Genomic DNA, 23,851 nt, shown 5'->3' on the forward strand with positions numbered 1-23,851 from the left:
AAAATGTGTGAAATATTTACATAATTAAAATATTGATCCGTGAAATAAAATTTATTTTTTATACAATTAAATATATTATTTTTCAATAATATAAATAAAATAAAATACAAGGAAATTTAGAAAACATATGCAAAAATTTTCGTTAGATCAAAAGCAAACTTTAAGAAGTTTTGGTACTAATGATAACATTGTAGGTTGTAAGTATCCAGCAAAAACTTGTAATGAGGAGTTAGTTAGTAAGGTAGTTAGGTAGTTAGTTAGTTAGTAAGTTAGTAAGTTAGTAAGTTAGTAAGTTAGTAGTTAGTTAGTTTGTTAGTTAGTTAGTTAGTTAGTTAGTTAGTTAGTTAGTTAGTAGTTAGTTAGTTAGTTAGTTAGTAGTTAGTTAGTAGTTAGTTAGTTAGTTAGTTAGTTAGTTAGTTAGTTAGTTAGTTAGTTAGTTAGTTAGTTAGTTAGTTAGTTAGTTAGTTAGTTAGTTAGTTAGTTAGTTAGTTAGTTAGTTAGTTAGTTAGTTAGTTAGTTCGTTAGTTAGTTAGTTGTTAGTTAGTTAGTTAGTTAGTTAGTTAGTTAGTTAGTTAGTTCGTTAGTTAGTTTGTTTGTTTGTTTGTTTGAAAGGAGGATGTATATACATTAAATCTAAAGAAATACACCTAGGGCTCCTTAACCAGTGCCTCAGGTGGGAATCGAACTCACCACCTCCGGTCTACCAGACTATATCACTAACTACTAACCTACCGGAGGCCAGTTAAAAAGTAGATTTGTTTTAAACACAGATAAAATTGCTCACACAGAATACGAACCTGGGCCTCTTGTTCGCTAGATCGCAGTCTTACTTACAACGTCACAGGTTAGTTATTAGTTGGTAATGCTTTTCACACAGAAAAACTATTTTCTGTGATCATATAAAATGTGCAAATAACGCGGCAAAATACAAAATACATAGAGTACTTACTATAAGTAAGTCATTATTAGATAACTTAAAAGCAGACAGAATGTAGTAGTCATTGAAAAGTAAATTGTTGTGTAAGTACAAGTCCTTACCGAGTTTTTGCTGGGTAGTTAAGGTTTCAAGCAAGTCCTTTTAAATGAGCATTTTATGGACGAAATAAAAACTAAATACAAAAACAAAATATCAGCAGAAGTTGTAACCCATAGCTGAGATCGATTTAGAACCAGAAGATAGGCACATCCAATCAAGTCCATTCTTTGCCAAAGTCTGGTTAAGACCACAAACAGTAAGATGAAATCCGTTTAAAATCGGTCTAAGCTTTGTACCCCTTAACATATAACAGGGTTGTGATCGAATGCCTCTCCAACTCATCTATGGATTCTTCGCATTCATGAGCTAGTTTGGATATGAAATACAAACTGATACGAAAAACAGATTTCTTCAAACGATGAACCTGAAGTAGTGCTTTTAACAACGTATACTTTTCTATAGAATCAAGCTGTACACGTATCTGAATTTCTCAAAATTTCTCCATCACATCAAGGTTTAAAAAAGTTTTTATTTGAGACGTTATAATGCCGAGAAGACACCTATATTTATAAAATATGTTATTTTATCTGAAAGTCTATTCTTTCCACTTTAAAATAAAGTTTTAACCTTTGCTGTATCTTCTTCTTTCTTTAAGATAGCTTGAGATGATATAACGTCTTCAATATGGTCAGATTTGTATGGATAATAATCTGAGATCTGGTCCAAGAAAAGAAAAATTGGGATCAGAAATATTTAATGGTTAAATGAAGTATAAATATAACTTATCTAGAACTAATAAATTAATTAGCTATTATATAGAAATCGGGTAACGAGTACCCAACTTTTTTTCAAAACCTAGATATCATAACTTTTATTTAAATAAAAACACAGACAAAAATGGGTCAGTTTATCTTATCTTACTATCGGAATCTTCATCTTCCTTCGCTTTTGATTATCATAAACCATTTTATGACATTTTTATCGGCAACACAAGATCTTGCAGGTTTTGACTTTTTAAATGTCATTTGCTTTAAACAATTCATTAATATTTAATCTATAAAACTAATATTAATTAATTTTTTATACTTTTTCTCTTTTTGTTTGCGAAATTCCAGATTAACAAATTCAACTAGTTCAGTTATCAGATATTAAGCTCAATAAAACTTCCTGTTTGAAAAAGGTGAAGATAAAGATAAAGAAATTGTTATTGCTATTATAAGCAATTAAAAATGAGACAAATATTTGCCATTAATAAAGACGAACAACTGAAATTAATTTAAATCTTATTAAAATCAGTAGATGTTTAATCTTCAATATCAAAAAAAAAAAAGTTAAAAATTCTTTTTTATTTAGGTTTTAAAAGTTTGCCAACAAAATTTTTGCATATTGCTTTAATTTATTAAAGTTTTTATGGTTTAGCAAATAAATTTTGCTAATACCGCTTGTAGCCAATTAATTATGAGTGGTTCCAACTAACAACAACTAGACAACATGTGTTCACATTGGCCTCGAATAGAGAGGTTGTTTTTTATTTTGTGATAGGAATCTCTAAAATGTCACCCTGCAACTTTCGTTATTAGATTAGTTTTGTGTCTCTATTAATTAAACTAAATTTAAATATTGCATTTTATGTAGGAGTTTTTATTTGTTTTCTGGATTTCTTTTATCACAGCCGGAACCAACTTTGTATTGTTTAAGTTCCGAAAATAATTTATTTCTTTTTTGATTCGATAGCTGCCAATTTGTCTGTAGATACAACAGGTGTGTTTACGTCAGTCTGAAATTAATGCATTCATATTTAATAAATTTTGCATGAAATGTTTTGTATTTAATGGAACTGGTTTAGTCTTTTAATAAATAAGTGATTTTTGAATAATTATTATTCATTTTTGGAAATAATTTAAAGTACATATTATAACTCTCCAGGAATAGGATTTTTTAGCAGTAATTTATGTTTCTGGGAAGTTGTTTTGCTGCAATTGTAATTATAAGAATACAAGGCAATAGGGAGTTTCGCACACTGATACTCTTATCCAATCTTTAGACCAGTTGACCGGGTGCTCCGTAACTGGATCAACGATACGATATAACTATCAGGGTAAATCGCGGTATACCACAGGGTGGGTGGCATTTTGTTCCTTTTACTCTGGGTAACCACGATTCTGCTATGCAGACGATGTCTTATTGCTTCTAAGGGGAAAGTATCCAAATTTCTTGTTTATGCTTCAATAATGTGGACTTCTTTGGACAAAATGTGTAATATCAAACTACTAAGCCAACTTCCCAGAAACACAAATTGAAGGGAGTTCAGTTTACATGATGCTTTAGTATAAGTGGTACCATGAGTGTTATGTCATCCAAAGCTCTGGAAACTTTGCTAGATATTCCACCCATTGATACATACATATACATATTAGATATAAGGCGGCAGTTAACAAAGGGCTCATAACTTTAGGCAAACTAACAAAAATTAATTATAGAGCACATCATCAATGCATATTAGATTGCGGTCAGATGTGCCATGTGCAACCGAACGTGACCGATCGCATACCAGACACAGAATATGAAAGGAATTTAGAAACACAGATCCCTCATAGAATGACATGGTCAAGCGGAACGTTAAAGTAAATACCCTATCTCTATATTAGGGGATATACAAGGTATGAGGCGGCACTTAAAGCTGAACGGCTCTTTACTTTAAGCGAATTGGTCAAAAGCGGTTATAGCACACTTTTTCAATATATACGGGTTACATTGGAGGGCTATTGGATGTGACCGAGGAATCTGTTGCTACACGGATGGCTCTAAATTGGGCGACAAAGTGGGCTTGGTGTTCTATTATGAAGACCCAAAACAGAAATATACCACTGTTTACCTTTCCACAACACAATGCCTAACTTGGATCAGAATAAATATGGCGCCCACAGGACTGAAAATTTTAAACATAACAGCGTATTGGATTGTAAGAAAGCTCTAACCGAATGCTTTCCCAGAGGTAAGGTTTACATCATATGGGTACCACTCGAGAGTAGTGGGAAACGAAAGAGCGAATGTAATAGCTTTCAAGGGAAGGGAGCTCCAGATAGTCAAAATGACGACGAGCAACGAGCTCTGAAACTGAAATATGGGTGAGAGAATACCTATTAAAGCCTCTTGGAATAATGAAAGATGGATTGAACCCTAAAGATTCTATGGGGTGACCCAAACGAGAGCAGGACCTGGAGCGCTACGGACTCAGACGAATATAGAGCATGTGAAATTCTGGAGCACTTTCTTTGCCATTGTCAAGCTTTTGCAGAAATTAGATCAAAAATATCTTGGGATTGATTGGAAAATTTTTGGGTATTACCTCCAGGAAACTGAGTTTCAGAACATAGGGCGATAATACATTCATGAATACTATATAAGGTTTTTGTTTTAAAAACAAAAACTTTCCATGCAAAAGGAGCACATAACAGGTTCCACAATAGCCTAGGTATATTTGTTCTGATCTGATGTAGATTCATCTTCCTATCAACCTAACCTATATCCGAACAAAAATGGAATACATATAACTCTCATGTATGGACCGGTGCTTCAAAATCTATTCTGGAGCTATTCGACTGCATACAGGAGGTTGTTATCGATGATAATTGAACTAGATTAATTCAATAGAACAATGCAACGTGAGTTATGTTTTATAGTTCTATTTATATTAGAATGGACTATGTTCCTCTGATTTCCGTAGATCATAGAATAAATTGCAGAGAAAACATGTTAATTAACCTACAGGTTTCTTCCTTGACCTTTGCTAACAAACACTTCTGCCTCTATCCCCTCTTCCAGAATCAATTTTCCGAGTTCTAATATAAGTAGCTGTCATCTGCTGAGAGCTAACTAAGAAACTAATATCCAAACAAGTATTTGTATAGATAATTTAGCACGAAGGAAAGTTAAAACTTCTTTGAGAGAAATTGTTATTGGATACAACTCTAGTAGCAGATCCAAGAGTCGCAACTTTAAAGTATTCAATGTTACAATAAAGTTCTAAGGTAAGAAGATGTTTTAGTAGTAGTGGTTTAGCGTTCTCACAACTTCAATGAACCTATTTGACAACTAGACCTGTTCGATCGCAAGAAATATTGCAGGCCTTACATAAATAATAATAAATAACGGTTTAGCACCATTTCTGAACTATATTAACGAAATTAGGCCTTAGTCAAGCATTATAATTCAAAACCTCAAACACTATAATGCTTATATCAAATTTGACTAATTATTTAGGGTCGAGCATATGATATCTTTTATAAACCAAATATTTATATTCCGTTAAAGCAAAGTATTTTAAATTACTTTAAAATTTCTTTAGAAAGTTGGCTTTTTAACAAAAAAATTAAATTTACAAATTTTAAAGAAATCCCTTTCAAATATTATGGAAAACATAAATTATCTTTACTTGTAATTAAATTATTATAAACATATAGTTTTATTTCTTTTAAATGAAGAACTAAATTTGAATTTTAAATTCGCTTTAAAAAAATATATTTATAAATTTTAAAGCCTATAAATTAACAAGATCATTGGCAAAATGTCAATATCTATGAATAACAAATTAATAAAATACCCTTGATCGTTGGGGTCGCAATGTCGGCAAAATTTCAAAATCAAATATAAAACGAAAATCTAGTATAAATATAACAATTAGATCAGCAGTACCTTTGATCGATTTAATTTAATTTATGAGCAGCCACAAAAACTAGAAAGCACCTGTTAACACTTTAATACATATTTTATTTATACAAAATTTAAATTATTTTACAAAATATACACAATGAAAAAAAAAAAACTGCCATAAAACAATATTTGCATAAATTCCTAATTCATAATACAATTTTTTTATTGCTTTTTTTTAATTTGAAAATTTGCATTTTTTTGTAAGAGTATATTTCAAAAGTATTTGAAAATAGATATAAATTCGTGAAAAAAAACCTGCCATTTTTTAAAAAAAATTTTAAATAAAGCGGCTGTATAAATAAATTTTGTTTGAAATAAACTTTTTATTTTGTTCGCCTTAACAAAAAAAAAAAGATCGAACAAATACCTATGTTTGCCTAAGTTCACAAATATTAAACCAGAAATGTTTTAACATAAACATATTTGTTTAAAATAAATTGTTATGAATAATATACAAATATTTATAAGCAGACTAGATTATTTAATTTGTTATACAATTTTGAAAAAAATACATATTTATAACAATAAAAAAATGATATTAAACAATATCAAGTCCATAGACTTTGTTTAATAAGAAAAAAAAACATGAATAATTTATGGAAATTTACTTGTTTAACTTGCTAAAACAAACTGGTTTAAAAACCTATAATAAAAATGATATTGCCAATTAAATTAATAAGTCGAGCCCTCTTTAAATCGTATTCATTTTTTGTCAAATTTGTTATCAAACAATTAAACATTTAAATTTAACGCTAAACGACTTGTTAAAATTGTTAATTTTATTTATCCGCCACCTTTCAAGTTTTAGCTTTTTTTCATGTATTTATTGTTTACAATTATTGTTGCTGTAATCCCACTGTTCCGGCATAACAACTGATGTGGTGTTGCTAATTAAAACTGTTGTTAAAAAGCGCTTAATTTAAAAAACGTAATCATATTAATTGTAGAATTTATTTATACTAATTACAACTTTTAATAACAAACAAAAATTAATGAAATTTTTATGAGCAAACATTTACATATTGTAATACTTGACATAAAACCATTGATTATAATTAATTAGTTTAGCTATATACATATATTTTTAAAAACTTGAATAAAAGTACATAAATTTTAAACAAAAATCTAACTCAATCAAAAATCATATATTGTACGAGTTAAATTTCTTCGCAAACATATTAAAAGTTTTCATATAAACGTTCAAAAGCCATTTTAGCACTCGTAGTCCTATTTTCTTCACTTTCTTTTATCATATACCGGAAAGATATTTTGCAAACAATATCGATCCATGATTTCGCTTAGCCCCCATATAAATAGCTGTTCAAAATGAAGTTTAGAGTCATAATTTAGTTAGTTAGTTAGTTAGTTAGTTAGTTAGTTAGTTAGTTAGTTAGTTAGTTAGTTGTTAGTTAGTTTAGTTAGTAGTTAGTTAGTTAGTTAGTTAGTTCGTTAGTTAGTTTAGTTAGTTAGTTAGTTAGTTTTTAGTCGTTAGTTAGTTAGTTAGTTAGTTAGTTAGTTAGTTCGTTAGTTTTTCGTTAGTTAGTTTAGTTCGTTAGTTAGTTCGTTCGTTCGTTCGTTCTTCGTTCGTTAGTTAGTTCGTTTTCGTTCGTTTCGTTCGTTTCGTTCGTTCGTTCGTTAGTTTCGTTCTTAGTTCGTTTCGTTCGTTCGTTAGTCGTTCGTTAGTTCGTTCGTTAGTTCGTTCGTTCGTTCGTTCGTTCGTTTTCTTGTTCGTTCGTTTTCGTTTCGTTGTTCGTTCGTTCGTTCGTTCGTTCGTTCGTTTCGTTCGTTCGTTCGTTTGTTCGTTCGTTCGTTCGTTCGTTCGTTGTTCGTTCGTTTCGTTCGTTCGTTCGTTCGTTCGTTCGTTCGTTCGTTCGTTCGTTCGTTCGTTCGTTCTTTCGTTCGTTTCGTTCGTTCGTTCGTTCGTTCGTTCGTTCGTTCGTTCGTTCGTTCGTTAGTTCGTTCTTCGTTCGTTCGTTCGTTGTTCGTTCGTTCGTTCGTTCGTTCGTTCGTTAGTTCGTTCGTTCGTTCGTTCGTTCGTTCGTTTTTCGTTCGTTCGTTCGTTCGTTCGTTCGTTCGTTCGTTCGTTCGTTTCGTTCGTTCGTTCGTTCGTTCGTTTCGTTCGTTCGTTTCGTTCGTTCGTTTCGTTCGTTCGTTCGTTTTCGTTGTTCGTTCGTTCTTTCGTTAGTTCGTTCGTTCGTTCGTTCGTTCGTTTCGTTCGTTCGTTCGTTCGTCGTTCGTTTCGTTCGTTCGTTCGTTTCGTTTCGTTCGTTCGTTGTTCTTTTCGTTCGTTCGTTCGCCTGGCTTCTTTTCCGTGTCCCGCCCGGCGTTCCTGCCCTGGCGTGCCCTGCCCTTTCTGTCTTCCCGGGTCGTTCCTTTTACTTTTTCGTTATTCAAATGGTATTTTGATTTTCTGAATCATCGAAACTTGGATGATACATATAGGATCCTGATATCATTTATAAAAGGGGACTTTCTGGTAGTTTTTCGATTTCCAACTATTATTTCTTGTACTAACATACGTGCTGACTGTTTTTAACACACTATATAAGATTCGCCACAGGCGAATATAGAACTCTTACTTGTTTATAATTATTTTTATATTAACAGATACAATTATGTTCATTATTTTGATTATTTTGTCCAATTTATACCATGGTCATTAAGATTTGACTTTCCACTTTTTCAAATATATTAAAGTCGATAATTCTAATAATCTAGCAAGATTTTTTACTTTGATGACTTAAATCTGATAAAAAAAAATTGTAAGATACTAAAATAGTGAACCGATTTTATATTATTTTATACGTGTAATATCTTGCCACCACTTAAATTAATTAAAAATGCTAAGAAAAAAATCACAATTAGCATTTTAAAACTTTCTAATTAGCAACACTGTTACGTTTTCTTTAGTTTTATTTTGTTCTCTCCTCTTATTTTACAAACAAAACAAAAAAAGACACACATGCACTAACAATGTTGTTGTTCTTGTTGCTTTTACTTACTTGCATGGAATCGGCGCTGATTATTTCGCCACCAAAACGTTCTGCTAATTCTAATGATAATTTTGTTTTACCCGTACCCGTTGAACCGAGTATTACAATTAACGGAACTTTACGAAACATTATTAATGTTTATTTATATTGTATTTTTTAAACACTTTTTCAATAATTTGAATTGATTTAAAACAATTTATTTAATTTTTAATAAAAAGAAATCACACGCGTTTTCTAGAGAACAATGTGTTCGGTACGTACGCGAAGAGAACTAAAGAAGAAACTATGAAAGAGAATGTAAACAGAATCAGCTGTTTGTAGAGTGTGGCTGTGAGAGAATGAAAAAAATATTGTATTAAGGTGACCAGAAGGTTTTCAAATGTAATAATTTTAATAATGATGACATTTTAATTCTAATTGGAATTTTTAAGTAAAATTGATAGATTTAGATAGAATTTACTAACTTGACATAAAAAATATATCTTTTAGTAAGTCATTGTTAAAAATTTATGATATTTATAGTTAGTTTCTAGGTTTCAAAATTGATATCTCAGTATACTCAGTGGTCTTACTGTTATAAATTTATTATGGTCACCCAAACGTGTAATACTAAAATGTTATGAAGTACAGTGGGTTCGTTGACAGCAAATATCCTTGTAATTATAATGAAAATTTAAAAATCCATTTTAAATCAAATTAATTACACGTGTAGCATTGCTAAATGATATAAATTCAATAAAATTTTATTTAATTCAGGTTTCACTGTGACATTCAGCAGTTTAAATATATTGAATAAGACAATGAGTTTAAAAATACACGTGTAAAGAACAATTTACATTTTAACAATTAGATAACAATACCATTATTTTTATATATTACATTCAAGTATTGTAATTTAAATGAATTTTAAACTTTGACCTAAATCTTCAGGTGGTTGATTCAGCTATGGGCATGTATGCTAGATACGTAGTAAGTCGTGCGTTCTTTCTAGAAGATACATTAGTCTTATTTTACAAAATAAAACACCCCATTTAGGACATAAAGAAAAAAGCACCCTTTTTTGCAATAAATATAAAAGGGTCCTAGTTATAAGTTGTTGATATTTTAATAAAATTTAGTTTGATTTCCTTTTTTGCTAATCATGCATGTTTGAACATGTCTTTTTAGTTTATGTTTCTTAAAGGAAGTGATTTTCTATGTTCTTTTGTAATGATACACTATTGTTTTTTTTTTTTTTTTTTTTTCAAAACATTTGTTACTTAAAACTTACATATTTTGAATTCTGATGCGTCATCCTGTGGGAAAATTAAAATATTTTTTTTTTTTTTTGTATTTTGAAGTAAAACATTTGTAACTAAAATTGTTTTCCCAAAAATGTGGAAAAAGTAGGAATACCAATTATTTCAATTTTATGACTATGTCCAATGGTTAATTAATAAACCTTATTTTTTTTCCTATATGTCAAAATTTTGAAATAAAGTGGTTTTCATATACCATCTTTCTTCAGTAGTGCTTGAAAAATATTTGAAAATGAGTATTGATTTTTGGATGCTTTCAGCTGTTTTGGGAACCTAATAATCAATTCAGAAAAAAAATTCAACAATATAAAATTTAGTACTTTCTTAACCCACTTTTTACCAGATTTCTTTCTTTTTGGCAAATTAGTTTTATAAGAACCAAAATAACTATACCAAATTCTAGCTCATCGTTATATATTTTACCATATCCCCCATATAAGACCCCCTTCACAAAACTGCTGAAACCCTCATAACTGCTTTATAGAAACGAAGTTCGACAGAAACAAGTGAGAACCAAAATGTATCAAAATTATACTGAATGAAGGGTTGTGTTAAATGGGAATCTTATATAAAACTTACTTGTGACGATCTTTGAAGATATCCTAGTATATTTGACGTAGTTATGAGTAGTTTAAGTGAAATAATGGATTCATTTTCAACAGACCCGAAAAAATTGCGTCCAAGGTTTACATTGACAGCCAGCTGTATAAACGGAGACATCTTGCCTCAGAAAGTGATTCTAAATCGAACGATATACTTTAATGTTGATGTAGGACAAATATTATTGTCAGCACAAATATGGTAATATAGAGTATAATGTCGAAATTTTTTGATGATGGGTCATTAATAGATTATTTCCCCTTTCAGCAGTGATGCCATATATTTTTGAAAAAAAAAAAAAAAACATTTTATGTACTAAAATTATTTGAAATAGCTTAATGTAATTGAATTGGAACAGAACATTTCCTTAACATCGGTAGTAAGGGATTTTTGGGCGTTTTAGTCTTACTCTTGGAAATGTCATGATGAATCTATGTAGATTGTGATCACTACACTATGTAACTTGCCTCAATTGGGGACTCGAAATGCGAAGAATTTATCCTACCCAGACCCAGAGGATATCTTCAACCTCCTACCGATTATGCGTTAACTTGACCTAGTATTGTGAACCAATGGTGTGCACAAAATATCCACAATAAGGTCGATATGTATTGTGTCCTTAATATCTAATCTAAGGGATTAAAGGTCACCGGTCAATTATTACAATTTTAAAGGAATACCTCCCATAGGGTTCTATAAATCGACTTTCGAATAATCGAACAATCGACTTTTTGTCCAAAAAAGTCGAAGTCGACTATATTGTTCCAAAAAAGTCGATAACTCGACTATCGTCTGTGAAAAAAGTCGACTTTGTAAATAAAAGTCGAAAAAAGTCGACAAGTCGAAGAAAGTCGAAAAAAGTCGACAAGTCGAAAAGTCGTAAAAAGTCGTAAAAGTCGAAAAGTCGAATTCTTTAGAACTCGGTTTATAATTGATTCAAACTGACATTTAAGGCCCTATTACGAAAATCAATTTGATGTTCATATTAATAGACGAATATGTATAAAACTTGTAATTACTTTAAATTTAACTGGAATTAAAATCTAAGATTTCTTACCTACTGATCTTCCAAAAACATCGACATAGTTTCTCCTCGTTTTAGACATTCTTTTGAAAATTGAATAACCCTTTGCCAACCATTTCAAAAAGGTTTCTCCGCTGTAAGTAGTTATTGTTTAACTTTCTCAGACATTTATTACAATTCTATTGAAATTATTTCATTCAACAGATGTGTAATAAATAATTTGATTATATATGTATTTACTTCCGTTTTTTATGATTTGTTGATTAAACATTGATGTTTATTATCATGTTAATGAGACATACGCAAATAAAAATCCTAAATTGGAAATTTATTACAGGAAACATCCTGAGAATAAAACATGTAATGATTTTTAAGTGGTTGGCTGTGAAAACCGTTCTTAATTGCGCATTAACGAAGAAAACAGAGTTGCCATGTTATAAAACTATAACGCTTTATAATTAATGTCAATTGTGCCGAATTGATTTTAGTTTAAGTAAAGTTAAGGTAAGTTAAAGGTAAAGCCCCCTTCACACGAGCACACAAGTAATATGAAAATATGGATGGAAAATTTGACAGTCGTATGGCTCTCTTCATTTTTTGAAATGATTAAAAAAACAAGCAAGTCGCATTAGATCAGAGTTGTATTTTTATGTAAACACGTACCAAATAAGTGAAACAGCTGTTTCCACCTTACTTTGTTTTTGTTTTATACCAATCGTGTAAACACAAATGATATAAATCATACTTTTATTCTCTTTTATGTCATACGGATGGAATTTCATTTTATTTTTTCATTAGACTTGTCGTACGTAAAGTGTGATCGTCTGAAGGGCACTAGTTTTTAGGGTTCTATAAATCGATTTTCGAATAATCGAACAATCGACTTTTTGTCGAAAAGTCGAAGTCGACTATTTTGTTCCAAAAAGTCGATAACTCGACTATCGTCTATAAAAAAGTCGAAAAGTCGACTTTGTAAATAAAAGTCGAAAAGTCAAAAAATCGGAAAGTCGAAAAAAAGTCGAAAAAAGTTGAAAAGTCGAAAAAAAGTCGATAAGTCGAAGAAAGTCGAAAAAAGTCGAAAAGTCGGAAAAAGTCGAAAAGTCGGAAAAAGTCGAAAAGTCGGAAAAAGTCGAAAAGTCGAAAAGAGTCGAAAATTTTAAAAAAGTGGAAAAGAGGTCAAAAACTCTAAAATAGTCGGAAAAACTCGAAAAAAGTAAAAAAATAGTCGAAAATAGTCGAAAAAAAGTCGAAATAAATCGAAAATAGTCAAAAAGTCGTAAAAAATCAAAAAGTCGAAAAGTCGGAAAAAGTCGAAAAGTCGGAAAAAGTCGAAAAAAGTCGAAAAAAGTCGAAAAGTCGAAAAAAGTCGGAAAAAGTCGGAAAAAGTCGGAAAAAGTCGAAAAAAGTCGAAAAGTCGGAAAAAGTCGAAAAGTCGACCATTTATAAAATACTAAAAGTAGAAAAGTCTAAAAGTTGACTTTTAAATAAATGAAAAAGGTCGAAAAATCGACTTTTCATAAAATGGAAAAAGTCGAAAGGTCGAAAAGTCGACTTTTAACTAAATGCAAAAAGTCGAAAAGTCGACTTTTCGTTTCAACTATAGAACCCTACTAGTTTTGCTTTTAGATAAGTTTTGCTTAATATGGCAACTCTGTAGTCACGTTTAAATGTAAATATTTTCTCTTTACAGAAACACCCCTTTTAATAGCATACCCAGAAAAACGACTTGATATTAAGATCAGCTAAGAAATTGTAACATATTCGACAACAATAGGATCGCGAATGGTATTGTAAAGAAAAATCTAGATTTTCAAAAGAAAATCACAAACTATTGATAAAAACTAAAAGGGGAATAATATAATACTGAAACAAATACATGGTATTTAAACAATTGCGCTTTTTTTGTTTGATTAACAAAAGACAAATAGATAAACATGATCCTTTTTTGGGTTACAATTACCTTTGTAAGATCCCCTATAAACTTCAAAAAATCAAAGAAAACAATTCGTAAAAATAGAAGAATCTTTTGGAATCGCGGTATGGCATGAGGAAAAAAAGACTCAATAACAAAGGTTTCTTCAGTGCGCTCTAATTAAAATCTATTCAAAAACAAATTAACAAGATTTGTATTATTTTATTCTTTTTTCTATTCTAGTCCCAGATAAGGAAAGAGAGCGTAAAATAACAATTAAAAACTACTGCGTTATAGATCTTTCAAGTTTTTACGTTTTGATTTTACATTAACTGTTGGTTTTCCAGTAGTTGTATTAATTACCTTATCAAATATTATATTACTATTTAGAATCCCTTGACAGTTCTTTAAGATTTGTTTTGGATTCGTAATGAAATCTTATGAATTATCACACCTGCTACTTCTTACCCCGAATATAAGTAGTTGTTTATTTAATATTTGAAGTGTTTTAATCCTTTATTTATTTTGAAGATTAACAATTTTTTGAGAAAAAATCCTTTGAAATTTTTATATAAATTAAAGAATTTGTTTAACTTTTAATGGTGTTAGAAGTTGAAGATTTATAACAACTGGATGTTAAGTTGAGAGTGATCAGGTTGTAAATAAACCGTGAAGGGATTTAAAGTGTCGCAATATAGATTATTTATGATTAACCCAGTGTAATAATTTATATACAAATCGGCTTTAAAATTACACAGGCCAACAAATTTTTAAACCAGAGACCAAAGTGTATATTTTTTTAAAGGATTGAGCCCCACTAAATCCGAATTTGAGATAACGTGTCCTGAAGTTTGAAAAAAAAAACGAAATTTTTTGTCCTTTTTAAGACGTTATAACTACTCGAAGACAAAATGTTGTATACCATCTGAAAGTCTGAATTCTGTCAGCTTTAAGATCTGTTTTAGATGCTGAGATATCATCCGTTGAAGTTGACGGTCGGACATATATCGTTATGTCAAATCAGAAAGTGATTTTGAGTTCATTGGAACATGGTCAGATTGGTGTGAATCCCATACAAAGGTTATAAACAACATGAAAATAACAAAACCATAAGTTTGCAAGCTTTAGCTTACGATATCTCGAAGAAGAAAGAAGATCAGTCAAATTTAGAGCCTTAAATTTAAAGTTAATATAATGGACTTTCAGATGGCATACAAAATTTTTCAAATAAAGTTGCCTTGGCGCTGTTATAACGTCTCGAAAAGGGACAAAAATGGGGTTTTTTCAAATTTCAAGACACAATATCTCAAATTCCATATATGATTTGAAAATTTGATTCGGATTCTTGGTCTCAAGTTTTCGACTTTTTTCAAATTTTATCGGCCTGTGTTGATTAGGTTTTCTTATATTTCATTGTTTTAGGATCGGTTATATTATCGCCATTAATAGAAAAGCCAAGGGTACACTGTTCTTTCTCAGACCTATTAGCGATCCAAGAAACATAAATTGAGGTAATTTTAATGATGATCTCTAACAGATCTGGAGAGTGCTGTGGACTAGTTCACAAATCTTTTTAAGAAAATATACGAGCTAACCTTCCCGGTACTACCAAAATCGAGGACTAAGAAACTTAGAATTCAAATGTCGATTGCTGTAGGACAAGAAACTGACTCGATAAGTCAATAAGCATAAATTTGGTGTCAAAATGACAAAGCGGAATTGGCAATATCACCGAGTTATCGAAATTCTGAGGGATACAATCCAAAGATCCTAAAGTTTTTACCTGAGGACGCATTGTTTCTTCTGTTGAAAACTTTAAGAGGTGCCTTAGTAGTATGTTCCTATCTACCAAAGTGATGGTTCGTTTTTATAGCCAAGGTCGGTGAGTCGAGCCACTGAAAGCCTAAGAATTTTAGACATATCAGTCTAGCTCATCTACTATGCTCAACATGGCTGTCTTGAGGGTAAATCTGTTAAGTTGTATTGAGTACGGCCTGTAGTATAGGGATTATACTTTAGCTTCATTTCAGGATATAGAGGAAGCCTTCAAAAATATAAAGATTGAGACTATAAAATTTCGTTAGTGGAGCTTAGAGTTAAAGACATCCTGGTGAAACGGATACATGCTTGGTTGCAGAATTATCAATATAAACCTGATTGCTTTAGGAGAAAGGTTACCAGGGAGAGGTTACAAAAAGTGATCTTGTTGCACCAATATAACCCATTTTAGATGTATGTTGTGTAAAACTGTTACAGGTATTGTAACCGGCATTGTTCTATTAGGTTATGCCTAACAACAGTTAATCAAATCATACTTATAAAACTGTCTTAGAAGTCTCAGACTGAAACGGCTAGGGAGCTAGGGGGATATTACAGGGTAAAACTCTAGCTGCATACTATATTTTATCTGGGGAATTTGGCTTCAGGGATCTGAATACAGTTTGAAACCCTTGGGTCTCAGTCAAGTTCCAGTCCTATCTTATTCTTTGTTCCTTCTGTTATTTCTAACTATTCTATATTCTTTATTCCTAGCTTTCTTTGAAAGAAATCACAGTAGAGTTGCACCTTTTTGGTGCATGATCCTTCTCAACCTAATCAAGTATTCCACATAAAACTAATCCGTCAATGTCGGTGGAGACATTGAAATATAACTGCCATATTAGTTCTTAAGAGATATAATTATAAGATTACATTACTGATAAATTGACGGGCGAAGGCAACAATTTACCACATCCGACCAAAAGTAAATTTTACCGAAAATATAAAGCTACAACTTTGCTTTATATTTTCGATTTTTTAGATCATTTTACTATTCCTCATAAATGGCCTATTTCGAAAATGCCTTTAATGCTCTTGTGTTATTAAACGAGTGTGGTTAACGATTGCTCCCAGACAGTTATATCTTAAAGGTATGTTTTTTTGTTGGGGATTTGCCAAAAATTTTATTTCTTAATATTTCAATTATTATAAATATTTGATTTAAAGATATGCACTTTATTTGAAGTACTTTTTTAAATAGAAATTTAAAACTTAGTCAAGTGGCGTAATGACAAGAACATTTAAATTTCGTATAAATTTATACTAACTATCGTAGGGACACACTTTTAAATTTAATAATCTTATCGTAATAGTTTCAAATAAGAAAGTTAAACTAATGATTACTTTTCATTTCGTTGAATAAAGTAGATAATATTAAATTTTAACTATTTTTGGCAAAATTCATTATTATCAACATAATTAATCATAGAATATTGTATTTTATTTCCTTATGTACTTCCAATGAAGTAGAATTAAAAGTCTTAAGCCTTCATCAGTCCATATTGTTACAACAATAATCACCGCTACCAGACAAAAACTATACCTATCTCGAGCAACATAAATAAGTAGCAAATTTCAAGGTGCCAAACTTTTTGTTAAACAATTTTTAACACGACTATAGAAAATTTTTAACTGTTAGTTATCAATACCACACACTGATTTTTTTTCGATATGCAAATCATATTAAAAAAATATATTTAACATTTCAGTGGCAAAAAAAATAAATCCAAAAGAATGTGGTTTTTAGTCCAGAATATATTTTGGTGTAACAATTACGCAATTTCCATGGAACAATTTATGAACCATACAGAAAAAAACTAATCTTTTAACAAAAAGAAAAAAAACTGAAACATACTTGTACGTACATTCTTCTGATAACTATGTAGAGACATTGGAACACACCCAAAAAACATAATCCAAGTATTACACACTATTCGTAACTAACAATTACGTGAAAACTTTTAAGTCTGAGACTTAGGAGCAGAGCTTTAAAGTTTGCAAACAATGAACAACTAAATTGGGTTTTTTAAACCTTTGAGGAGAATTTTACGACCTCCGACTTTAATTTTGGGCTGACAAATAACCCATATATGTACTTTCAGAACCGTGATGATTAAAGTGCAAATATCCCTGATCTTGCTCTCAAATGTGCACAGTGTTGCGTAAATATCTGAAAATCTCGAAGGTAATGACTGCATATATTAATGGTCATTAGATCTAATTAATGACTCTACAAAGAGTCATCCTAAGTTTTTCATAATAGCAGCTTATACTCTTCATTGAACCTTTGAAATTAAAGAGACTTTGTATAGAGGAATTCCATTTTAAATGTAAAAGATTTATCCAATAGTCACCGATTTGGACATACCTATACTATGGGAAAAATCTTTTGCATTTAAAACGGAATACCTCTGTAATACTCTCCTTACCGCGACCAACATCAAGAGGATGATAACTAACTGACTAACTAACTAACTAACTAACTAACTAACTAACTAACTAACTAACTAACTAACTAACTAACTAACTAACTAACTAACTAACTAACTAACTAACTAACTAACTAACTAACTAACTAACTAACTAACTAACTAACTAACTACTAACTAACTAACTAACTAACTAACTAACTAACTAACTAACTAACTAACTAACTAACTACTAACTAACTAACTAACTAACTAACTAACTACTAACTAACTAACTAACTAACTAACTAACTAACTAACTAACTAACTAACTAACTAACTAACTAACTAACTAACTAACTAACTAACTAACTAACTAACTAACTACTAACTAACTAACTAACTAACTAACTAACTAACTAACTAACTAACTAACTAACTAACTAACTAACTAACTAACTAACTAACTAACTAACTAACTAACTAACTAACTAACTAACTAACTAACTAACTAACTAACTAACTAACTAACTAACTAACTAACTAACTAACTAACTAACTAACTAACTAACTAACTAACTAACTAACTAACTAACTAACTAACTAACTAACTAACTAACTAACTAACTAACTAACTAACTAACTAACTAACTACTAACTAACTAACTAACTAACTAACTAACTAACTAACTAACTAACTAACTAACTAACTAACTAACTAACTAACTAACTAACTAACTAACTAACTAACTAACTAACTAATTAGTCTAAAGTCTAGTCTATAGTCTAGTCTAGTCTAGTCTATAGTCTAGCTATAGTCTACTCTATAGTCTAGCCTATAGTCTAGTCTATAGTCTAGTCTATAGTCTAGTCTATAGTCTAGTCTAGTCTAGTCTATAGTCTAGTCTATAGTCTAGTCTATAGTCTAGTCTATAGTCTAGTCTATAGTCTAGTCTATAGTCTAGTCTATAGTCTAGTCTAGTCTATAGTCTAGTCTATAGTCTAGTCTATAGTCTAGTCTATAGTCTAGTCTATAGTCTAGTCTATAGTCTAGTCTATAGTCTAGTCTATAGTCTAGTCTATAGTCTAATCTATAGTCTAGTATATAGTCTAGTCTTTAGTCAAGTTTATAGTCTAGTCTGTAGTCTGGTTATAGTCTAGTCTATAGTCTGGTCTATAGTATAGTGTATAGTCTAGTCTATAGTCTAGTCTATAGTCTAGTCTATAGTCTAGTCTATAGTCTAGTCTATAGTCTAGTCTATAGTCTAATCTATAGTCTAGTATATAGTCTAGTATATAGTCTAGTATATAGTCTAGTATAGTCTAGTCTAGTCTATAGTCTAGTCTATAGTCTAGTCTATAGTCTAGTCTATAGTCTAGTCTATAGTCTAGTCTACTAATCCAGTCTATAGTCTAGTCTATAATTTAGTCTATGATACTTTGAAAGTAAAGTACTATTTTTGTTATAAGTTAGTACAATTTCCAAATTTCAATTAAGAAACAATTTACTCCTTGACACCCCTGATAAGCTCTCTAACCATTCAATTTATATCTAAATTTAACAAACTATTTTTTTCATTGGTCCGCTTTGTGTCTGTAAATGTATTTTTATTAAAGCATTTCTGTGTTCATGTACTCATATGTACGAGTAGTTACGCAAAACTAGAGTTAAGAGGAGCAATTTGAAAACAATTCCTACAAACAAATATACAAAAATCTAGAAACACTTAAGACCAAACAGAAAAAAAAACACGGCCAAAATGCGATAACGACAACAGGCAACTTCAATTAACCAGTGCGTTTGCGCGCCATCTATATCCACTATATATATATATATATTTTTTTTTTTTGAACATTTATGGATTCCACCAAGGAATTTGGATAAAAAAAATAACTAAAATATTTAAAACGTAGACGATAATAATGCGTAACGTAGCGTGAATACACTTGTAAAATAGTTGTTCGTACAATTTATAGATAAATTATGCGTGAGTATCAGTAGGTATTGTTCTTTAAAAAAAAATTAAAAAAAAAACTATTTAATTGTAAACTTTTATGTTTTTAACATTACGTGTATGAAATATTTGATGAAATGTTTTAATTTTTTCTTTCATTATTATTATTATTTTTTGTTATTTATACCATTCATTTGTTAAACAATTGGGTGCTAAATACTTGGCACCTCTTTTAAATCTTCTCTTGTTTTTTTATTTATTTAATTCTTTTTTCGTTCTTTATATTGTGGGCATATTATTCAGTTTTTTATATTTTTTGTTAAAGTTAAATTTTAATTAGAAATAATTTAAATTATGTTGGTTGGTACTTTTATCAAACTGAAAGAAAAAAAAATTTGATGGCGTTGGTTCGTTGCCTCCTCTTTTACACTGTTGAATCGCATACTAATCGTGTTGGTCTGCACCCAAAAAAAGTAGAATACTATATACATTTTAATAAAATGATTGTTACGCATTTTGAAAATATTTGATATAGAGTGTACACGGAACTAAGTGTTACTGTGATCAGTTTAAATTTTACGCTTATAGATATTTCTAGAAAAAAGTTATCATTGGAACCAAGGAACTGAGTTTCTAAATTATATATTGATCTATGAAGGTGCTTCTAGATATTTCTGTAAAACAGTTATCAATGGGACCAGGAGTTTCTGAATTATATAGTGATCTTTGAAGGTGGGGTTTCTCAGCAACATTTCCATATAAAGGAGCTCACAACAGGACCCATAATGGCTAGGTGTAGTTCTTTGGATTTTAAGAATAATAATCCTGTTCTCAACCTAATCATATAGAGATATATCATGCAATTTTTTCGTCCGACTCGGACGGCTATGAAAAAGCGTTCTATATATAATAATATAGAACGTTATAACGTCCTCAACATTTCTTCGTGTACACTCTTTACTTTATTCTTATTACGGATATTAGTTCAAAGATACTGAGAAAAAAACTTCAACATTTATTGTAGAAATAGAAGAAGAATTACAGAACCCCTTCTATTTGATCACTCAAGTGTTACGGCATGTGAACGCAATATAATTTTTTTTTGTTCATTTTCTTTAATTCGTTCATCTATAGGCAGTCATTGACAACTTACACATATAAATGGCCAAATTTTCAATTATTTATTTCTGTTTTACTTTAATTCAATCGTTCGTAATAGAAGTTGAAATTAGTTAATTTCTTGACTTCTAGAATCTAGATACTTAAGTACGAACGTTCAATCATTTGCTAAATGAAATAAACATAATTGATATTCAAAAGATTAGAGATAAATTTAAAGGAAGAAGGTTCCAGAAGTAGATAATTTTCGAAATTTTTGAATATACATATGTACATATATTTTTAGAAACATTTTTCACTTTCCGTAATCTACATCGGATAACTCCAATGCCACTTCAGTAGCAACAATAGATCGAATAACCTAGGCACAGGGTCAATGTGAAACGCACAAGACACCTCATAACCCGAAATAGGCGGGATAAATCAAGGTTGATATCAGCAATTATTGGACACTGTATGATATGTAAGCATGCAAGTTGGCTTGGGCACTCCTTCAATGAATATGAAGCGGTCTTCCATACTCTCTGTGAATGTCCTGCTCTATCCGCTAACCCCCTGAGTTACCTCTGATGATCATCCTCATCTTCGTGTTATAGCAATGCCGGGCAAAAGACGTGCTACCAATACGTCTAGTCTGCCGGGACTATAAACTAGTGGAGTCAATTGTAGTCTCGTCCTATCCTTGGAACGGTTTGACTAAACTTTAGATTACATTATAGACTACTCTATAGACTCCTCTATAGACTAGACTATAGGATAGATTATAGACTAGACCATAGGCTAGACTAAAGACTAGGTTATAGACTAGACCCTAGACTAACTATAGATTAGACTATAGATTAGACTATAGATTAGACTATAGACTAGACAATAGACTAGACTATGGACTAGACTATAGACTAGACTATAGACTAGACTATAGACGAGACTATAGACTAGACTATAGACTAGACTATGGACTAGAATATAGACTAGACTACAGACTAGACTATAGACTAGACTATAGACTAGACTATAGACTAGACTATAGACTAGACTATGGACTAGACTATAGACTAGACTATAGACTAGACTATAAACTAGACTATAGACTAGACTATAGACTAGACTATAGACTAGACTATAGACTAGACTATAGACTAGACTATAGACTAGACTATAGACTAGACTATAGACTAGACTATAGACTAGACTATAGACTAGACTATAGACTAGACTATAGACTAGACTAGACTAGACTATAGACTAGACTATAGACTAGACTATAGACTAGACTATAGACTAGACTATAGACTAGACTATAGACTAGACTATAGACTAGACTATAGACTAGACTATAGACTAGACTATAGACTAGACTATAGACTAGACTATAGACTAGACTATAGACTAGACTATAGACTAGACTAGACTAGACTATAGACTAGACTAGACTATAGACTAGACTATAGACTAGACTATAGACTAGACTATAGACTAGACTATAGACTAGACATAACTAGACTATAGACTAGACTATAGACTAGACTATAGACTAGACTATAGACTAGACTATAGACTAGACTAGACTAGACTATAGACTAGACTATAGACTAGACTATAGACTAGACTATAGACTAGACTATAGACTGAACTATAGACTAGACTAGACTAGACTATAGACTAGACTATAGACTAGACTATAGACTAGACTATAGACTAGACTATAGACTAGACTATAGACTAGACTATAGACTAGACTATAGACTAGACTATAGACTAGACTATAGACTAGACGATAGACTAGACTATAGACTAGACTATAGACTAGACTATAGACTACACTATAGACTAGACTATAGACATAGACTATAGACTAGACTATAGACTAGACTATAGACTAGACTATAGACTAGACTATAGACTAGACTAGACTAGACTATAGACTAGACTATAGACTAGACTATAGACGAGACTATAGACTAGACTATAGACTAGAACTATAGACTAGACTATAGACTAGACTATAGACTAGACTATAGACTAGACTATAGACTAGACTATAGACTAGACTATAGACTAGACTATAGACTAGACTATAGACTAGACTATAGACTAGACTATAGACTAGACTATAGACTAGACTATAGACTAGACTATAGACTACACTATAGACTAGACTATAGACTAGACTATAGACTAGACTATAGACTAGACTATAGACTAGACTATAGACTATAGACTATAGACTAGAATAGACTAGACTATAGACTAGACTATAGAGACTATAGACTAGACTATAGACTAGACTATAGACTAGACTATAGACTAGACTATAGACTAGACTATAGACTAGACTATAGACTAGACTATAGACTAGACTATAGACTAGACTATAGACTAGACTATAGACTAGACTATAGACTAGACTATAGACTAGACTATAGACTAGACTATAGACTAGACTATAGACTAGACTATAGACTAGACTATAGACTAGACTATAGACTAGACTATAGACTAGACTATAGACTAGACTATAGACTAGACTATAGACTAGACTATAGACTAGACTATAGACTAGACTATAGACTAGACTATAGTCTAGACTATAGACTAGACTATAGACAGACTATAACTAGACTATAGACTAACTAGACTAGACTATAGACTAGACTATAGACTAGACTATAGACTAGACTATAGACTAGACTATAGACTAGACTATAGACTAGACTATAGACTAGACTATAGACTAGACTATAGACTAGATAGAAGAATTTTCTACTCTTTTCTATTCATAAATATTATCGATTAAATTCTCTATATAAATAAATATAAAGGATATCAATAGAACATTTTATTTCAGAACTGCTATTTCGATTAAGATTTTATAGCCTATAAAATCGTTATAAAGAAATTTCTAATATCTAGTACGTGTAGTAATATCACACCTTGAAACTCTCGTTATAATTCAAATGGCATACTTTCCTAATTAATCTATTTATAGCCTACAAATATAATTTAAAATCTATAAAAAAACCCTTTAACGTAAG

General features: G+C 30.7%; 1 protein-coding gene across 1 annotated transcript in view; it reads right to left on the reverse strand.

Moving 5' to 3' along the window:
• LOC119616064 (tRNA dimethylallyltransferase-like) overlaps positions 1–8,956 on the reverse strand; it is a 73,858-nt gene extending 64,902 nt beyond the window's left edge. Inside the window, exon 1 of the mRNA XM_037972211.1 lies at positions 8,692–8,956. Coding sequence (XP_037828139.1) covers positions 8,692–8,811 — 120 coding nt within the window. The 5' untranslated portion in view covers positions 8,812–8,956. The remainder of the gene's footprint in view (positions 1–8,691) is intronic.
• Between the last annotated feature and the right edge of the window lie 14,895 nt (positions 8,957–23,851).

Source organism: Lucilia sericata, unplaced genomic scaffold, assembly GCF_015586225.1.
Source record: "Lucilia sericata isolate MDLA Ls3-8-SP2 unplaced genomic scaffold, ASM1558622v1 Contig000055F_arrow, whole genome shotgun sequence".
NCBI lineage: Eukaryota > Metazoa > Arthropoda > Insecta > Diptera > Calliphoridae > Lucilia > Lucilia sericata.